The sequence below is a fragment of the Anastrepha ludens genome, chromosome 2, assembly GCF_028408465.1.
Source record: "Anastrepha ludens isolate Willacy chromosome 2, idAnaLude1.1, whole genome shotgun sequence".
NCBI classification, from domain to species: Eukaryota; Metazoa; Arthropoda; class Insecta; order Diptera; family Tephritidae; genus Anastrepha; species Anastrepha ludens.
This window is the reverse complement of record NC_071498.1, coordinates 114,473,599-114,480,485: the sequence shown is the minus strand read 5'-3', so window position 1 is coordinate 114,480,485 and position 6,887 is coordinate 114,473,599. Positions and strand designations below refer to the sequence as shown.

The window sequence follows — 6,887 nt, the reverse complement described above, 5'->3', positions numbered from 1 at the left end:
TGTGTGCCACGTGTTTACTTATGTTTCGGGTTTCAAAAAAAAGGAAAAGAATTTTTGTTATTGAAATTGAAGAGTAGAGTGAATTGAAATGGTTTACATAATTTGAGTTTGAGTGTTAAAATATATTTAAAGAATTCGAAAGAAGTTTGAAAGTGGAGTGGAGATACTCTACACTACGTCTGGTATTTTATCTAAATCTGCCAAGTTACCCCGATGCCTACCCTCAATTGTTTGGTATATCGCTGAACTTAAAAATGCATTTGGATTAAGGGTAGCCTGTACTACTCTTGGTCCCTGTTGCTGCAAAATATCTGTTGCTATGTTCGTTATTAAGGCCCTTAAGTGTTCTACGCCTAGTTGCCTATCATTTGCCGCTTGAGGGGCAAGGACGGGAGGACGGATTAGATTGTTCGGATTTGCCATTTTAAAAAAAATTTAAACCGAAGCACAAGTAACTGTTTTAGAGATTTTTTCCTCTTATTTAATGGGGGAAATAAAGACGTAATACAGGATATGTTTAACTTTAAAAGGATACTTAAATAGTATTATTTTTATAATTCTTAATTACGAGTATTAGATAGCTTACTATAATAAAGACAGAGCTGCTCTCGTTCTGGTATGATAGTGTTGAAGGGTCCTCTATGATGTATCAGGGCTGCTGTTATTGCGTTGAGGCAGTTACAGTTTTTAGCACTTTCACAGAAAACTCCTTTTTGTTGTATCAGGGCTGCTATTGTTGTGTTGGGACAGGCACAATTCTTCTCACTTTCACAGAACTATCCTTATTTGGTAATGATTTATTCTGCTCAGTTTTTGTCCATAATTTATTTTAGGTTTTTTGTGACAGATTTTTTTTTTTTTTTTTTTTAAATTCATAGTATTAGTTCGCGCGTATTTTTATATAAACCCTTAGGTCTTCTGTGGTTTTCACTTAACAAATTTTTATTTTTGGTTGTGTTTTATTTTTGTTTTTTTTTTTACATAAACCGTTTGGTTATTTTAATGTTTTTACTTTAAAATTTTTATTTTAAATGTTGTGTTCTTAATTCACAGCTTTGAATAGCGTGTGTGTTTTTTTTTTCGTTTTTACACATAAACCGTTTGGTTATTTTAGGTTTTTCACTAGCAAAGCGGCTGCGTTCCAAACGCGTCCTTTTTCCCGCAAGGATACTCGGGGGCCTCGTTCTTTGCTTAATCGCGATGGTTACTTATAAACCAACTTTACTTAAAAAGAAGATGAGTTTGTTCGGGGAAACACACAGCCTACCAAAGTCATCTGAAATAGAAAATTCAAAGAGATTATTATTCTGTAGACTTTATTTTAGGTCCCGAACCTAAAATATACAAGTTATCGACTGCAGGCCACGACTATTGAAAATGATTTTTAAGTTTCAACTGAACCTGATTACTTTATTTGCTGATGTCTTATATATTACAAAATTGCTTACTCGCTAATACAATTTTGCTTACTTACTAATACAATTTGCTTACTTACTAAATTCTTATTCTGCTACAATTTACAATGAAATTGCTTACTTACTAAATTCTTATTTGTGTAATTTATAATTACTATTGTTGTTGTTGTTGTTGTTGTTGTTGGAAGTAAGTAAATATTGGCTAAAATTGCAAATGGAACAGGTAAGTAGGGCTCTTCACATTTTGTCGCGATCACTTCCGTTCGCACAAAATGTGATTTTGCTGTTTCTGCAATTTTTTGAACAGCGAATATTGACTGTGTTAACTTACATATAAAAAAAAAAAAAAAATGGCGGACTTGTGAAAAAAGTTGTTAAAAACTAATTGTTTTCTTCATAAATTGTTTAAATGAAATAGTTTATTATTAAAAAATTAAATGTTTTAAAGGTCCGGGATCTAGATATGTGTGTCTAGAATAACAGGTTAAATTTTTGCCAAATCGGTTGAATGGTTTTGAGTCAGTGATTCCCCGAAATTTCAAAAACATGGTTTTGAGAAAAACGCGTTTAAAGTCACTCCCAACTGCTCTGCCATCATTTCTTGCGTTTGAGCATCATCTTCATCCAACAATGCTTGCAATTCGGCGTTGTCGAAACGTTTTCGGTGGCCGGCCACGGTCCTCGTTCTCCACGTTAAAATCACCACATCGGAATTTTTCAAACCACCTGAAGCACTGTAGTATACTTAGAGCATGTCCACCATAAGCTTCTATAAGCATTTGATGAGCTTGAGAAGCGTTTTTCTTCAATTGATAACAGAAAATCAACGATGTCCGCAAATCGTAGTTTGAAGGCACGAAATTGCAACAAAAATGCATTGTTGTATGAAACGTAACAAACAATGAACTGAATATTGTTGACAGATGACAGACGAAAAAAACAAGACATTTGGGAAGGTTTAGAAATACTCCTAGCGACATCTATGGATTAAAAGTTGAAAGTCTCATTTCATAGGTATCTACCATCGGTCCAGTAGTTTTTGAGTTCATCGATGACACACAGACAAACATTCATTTTTATATATGAGAAGAATTTAATTTCTAACAAACCAATAAATCGATCGCATACTTCACAATTTGAATCAACATACCGAGCAACTAAAGCAGTACTTTTAGTATTCGAAACATCTGTTGTTTCGTCAACGTCAAGAAAACTTGATTTTCCTTAATACCAACAAAAATTTGCTCACTCGCCTGCTTACCATTGTACTCCTTAACTTGCATTGCTTTTGTTCTTCCACATTTAACCATTTCTGCAATTGCGGAGCCCGGGGAGCACTCTACTAGCAGTCCAGGAAGGCTGTCCATTAAGAAAAATGGTAAATTATGTGTTATACAGAACATCACCATGCTAAGTTCCGCATTTTTAATTTCCTGCTGTCGATTTTGTTGGTCGTTGCAAAAAAAATTTTCCAATTGAAGTTGTTTTTTACGCGTTTATAAATTTTGAATGTGCAAAGAAGTTTGTTCGTGCTCTTTCAGGTGACTAGAATGATTAGCGAGTGCCCTTGCGCAAGCTACACAAAACGCCAAACCATTTTGCTCGCGTAACCATTATGTAAATGATTTTAGCCATTCAGATCTAAATTTACGTTTTTCACTTGCCTATCTCGATTCTCTAAAAATGCAAAAAATCTCATTTGAATAAACTACCATGATATGCACACATGCTAAAAATACCATACTAAACAATTTTCGATACTTACTCAGAAGAAACTTCCTCATTCTTGTTGCTTTCACACTCCGGACGTCTTTGCCTTTTAATAAATCTGCTTGTACAAAGGAATTTGCGTATATTAGCGTAAAGCTTTTTTTATTACTACATATTGAAGTTAAGGTGCTCCCTTTTAGGGAGCACCAAAAAATTAAAGTTGGGGGCCAACCACTTGGCCCCTTTTCCATACTTACTCCTATTTTGCAGCAAGTGAAAATACGTTGCGGTTTTCTTCAGTCCAGAACTAAGAGTGTCTTGACAATTTATTCTTATGCTTAAGCTAAGCTAATTCTTAATCTAACATATTGCTGACCTAGCGGTTCACACGGTGCAGCGGCGGTTATATACTAACGCTGCTGCGCATGTGTCATCTGATACGCATTGCTAGCGTATTGCAGTCAGGTAGCTGCTTTAACTCCTCCCCCTTCAAAGATCTGCGTCCCGCAGATGACAGCGTTGTAGCCGGGGGGTTTCAGTTGTGGCGGAGGAAGCAGGAAATTGATGAATTTCAGCCACACTAACAATTCTGGGTATATCTACTCCTGAGGTGATTTTCCGCCAGATCATATAGCAGGCTGATGCTAAAATTATAAGGACAATTCCGTCCGTTGCCCAAGAGAGGTGAAAATTCCAGGAAAGCTTCTTAAGTTGATTTATGTTGTCCAGACTGAGTCCATGAATGTAGGATAAGCTAACCTTTAAGCCATCATTTGTGACATTTGACAAAACAGATGGTAGTACTTGTGAAGTTTTAGCAATCGTGCTCGAAAATGTTTGATTGCCCACATGCACCGTCTCGTTATTAATGCGAATGAGGAAGGTGCCGTTTAGCGTTGCTGTTTGGTTTTTGCCCCACACTATTCCTTGAAAATTAGTCAAGAATATTGTATTTTCCTCGATGAGTTCTATAGTAGTGCCCTTATCGGGCTCGAATTGGCAACGGGCATTGCCTCCTTTGATCAACCTTGGCAAACAACTATTCTCTGGTAGTTTTTCTATTGAACTTCTGTCACAGATAGTGGAATTGTTAACGGAGAAACAGTTTGTCGTCACGCCATAAGTTTCATCTCGGTTGATAAGGACTTTTCTGTACTCAAGAACTACGCGCCTGCCGTCCAATGCTGTAGGTCTAGCTAACAGAAGGCGGTATTGTTCAGGTTTGACTTTTGGCACCGAAAGTACATAGAGAAGAAGGGTACCGTTGGAGTAAAAGGACGGGCTTGCGTATTCTGCGTCTTCAACCAGGTTCTGATATGGTAAGGCATTCTCTTCGAAAAGTATTCTTTCTATTTCCTCTCTGTCCAATAGGTTTGTATCAACAATTCCGGATTTCGCCATCTGAGCTGCACGTACGATTTCTGATACTTGCTCCTTTAGAAGTAGAACCTTATTGAATATAATTGCGCCCCAACCTTCTGCATTAATATTTCTGCCAAGGGCGTTCGTGTATTCTACCATGTCGTTTGTCATCTGGATTACTTCTTGCGTAGCATTAAATAACTTTTTATTTGTGACGTATTGGTTATTGTCATTCGTCATCAATTCGTTTTGGTTTTTAACGATGTAATCCCAATCTGCGGCATCAGGGGATCCCGCAATCCATTTCCATGCGGATCCAATCCAATTGATGGATCGTGTTTTTCTTGTTTTTTCTCCTGTCAATTCAATGAGGCGCAGACGTGTTTGGTTTAATTGAAAGTCGATGAGTTATTTGGCTGCTTCCTTTCCGATCCTCTTCTTGGACAGAGTTGTTAATTCTGCCAACACGGTGTCGAAGTATTTTAGGTCAATAGCGTGGATTAATTTAAAATGGCCGCTGATGACATAGGCGCTACCGTGCTCCACCGTAACGATTGGGGATTCATATTGAAATTTCAAGTTTAAAGATATTCTCGAATATAATAATTTGTTCTAAAACTATTGTAGTGTTTTGAACTTCTAGGCAATTTTAATATGTTCTATTTTTGTTTTTTAAATTTTAGTTTTACTTTATAATTTTGTGTATTAATTAATTAATTAAAATTTTGTGTATTAATAATAGTTAAAAAAAAAAAAAAATTTTAATTATAATTTTTTCTTTCTTTAAAGTGCCATTCTTTTTCTGAAAAACTCTCTATTCATTTCATCATTCCCATGAGGAGTCGAACCCCGATATTCAAAGAATATCCACCAATTTTATGGGTTGAGAGAGTCATTCTTATTGTATTTATTTTTTATTTCAACGTGCCAAAAAATATCTGTATTTTTAATTTTTATGTGCCTTTTAAAGTGCCATTTTTATATATTGTATATATATAGGTATATATTTTTTTGTATATTTTTACTCATTCACTCTTCCTTATGAGGAGTCGAACCCCGATATTCAAAGAATATCCACCAATTTTATGGATTGAAAGAGAGCTGCTTTTCTTTGTACTGTGCCTCCCCCCATAAAAATCGTGAGGGTGAAACTATCCAAAAATTAAACACGTTGGGCAATTGCATCAAGTTTTCAGCACCGAAGTGAAATTTTTGATAGAAAGGTTAAACAAAATGTATTCTGATTATGAGAAGAAACCTACGATTTGCCCCTTGGCGTTTATAGTAGTATCGAAGCGAATTAATACTCGTTACTTCATTAATGGCAGGAATCCACCTCCAGGTTCCGTGGTTGAGAAACTCGAGCAAGAGTATAAGCGTGTGGGCTCTGAAAAACCACCTATATTTGCATATGTTGTGGTACCAAAAAGTATTAATACCCGACTCTTTGCACGAGGCCGAAATCCGCCTCCTGGTACAATAGTCGATGATGTAGTTACGTGTCCAGAACGTTATGACTTTTTCTTGGTATCTCAGTCTGTGCAACAAGGAACAGTGTCCCCAACAAACTATAATATTGTATACAGCAATATTCGTTTAACACCAGATCAAATGCAGCTTTTAACATACAAAATGACCCATCTGTATTATAATTGGAGTGGCACTTGCCGTGTACCTGCCGTGTGCCAATACGCGCACGAACTTGCATTCCTTGTCGCTGAGAGCATTCATCGTTTGCCAAGCAACGCTTTAGAAAAGCAACTTTATTTCCTTTAAACAGTTTGAAAGTTTATATATTTTATACATAATGAGATAAACTAAATTTTATCCATTTCAATTTTTCCTTGGGACGATTCCTTGGGACAACTACCTTATTAAAGGCGTTAGCGTGGATAAGGGTATTCCTCATTGTCAAATTTTGTATATCTAGGCAGGCTGAGTATGCCTCTGGCAACGATCGCGGCTTTTGTATAATTAACATCTCCGAAAGTTCAGGATTCAGGCTACGAATAAATACGTCCAACGCCCGATTCCTATAAGTTCCTATTAGGACATTTACTGTTTCCTCAGAGTACTCGTCCGTTTTAATTTTATTGACTATGAGTGACAACTGATGGTTAACAGTTGCATAAAACTCGTCAAGTTTCGAACCCTTTTGCGTCAATTGGTTTAATTGGTGTTCGAGGGTTCGGATATCCTTCTTATCAGCGTAATGAAGGGACAGCACTCTTTTTACCTCCAACCAATCGTTATTGAAAATATTGTGTAACACCAGGGCGGCATCGGCCCTACCCCTAATTTTTTGCCTTATATGCTGCACTATTGACCTATACAATGGTTTTCCTTTAATTGTCTCATAATCTCTAAGAATTGATTCTACATTGTTGAGCCAGGAAATGT

At 36.4% G+C, this 6,887-nt stretch overlaps 1 protein-coding gene across 1 annotated transcript; it reads left to right on the top strand.

Annotated features, from left to right (window-relative positions):
- Positions 1–5,720: 5,720 nt before the first annotated feature.
- Positions 5,721–6,263, top strand: LOC128871880 (protein piwi-like). Its single transcript, XM_054114017.1, has one exon. It carries the CDS (start codon positions 5,721–5,723, stop codon positions 6,261–6,263), a length of 543 nt encoding a protein of 180 aa, XP_053969992.1.
- The last annotated feature ends 624 nt before the right edge of the window (positions 6,264–6,887 follow it).

What these genes read in the sequence shown, in the direction of transcription:
- LOC128871880 (XM_054114017.1), top strand. Translation starts at nt 5,721, where the DNA reads ATGTATTCTGATTATGAGAAGAAACCTACGATTTGCCCCTTGGCGTTT.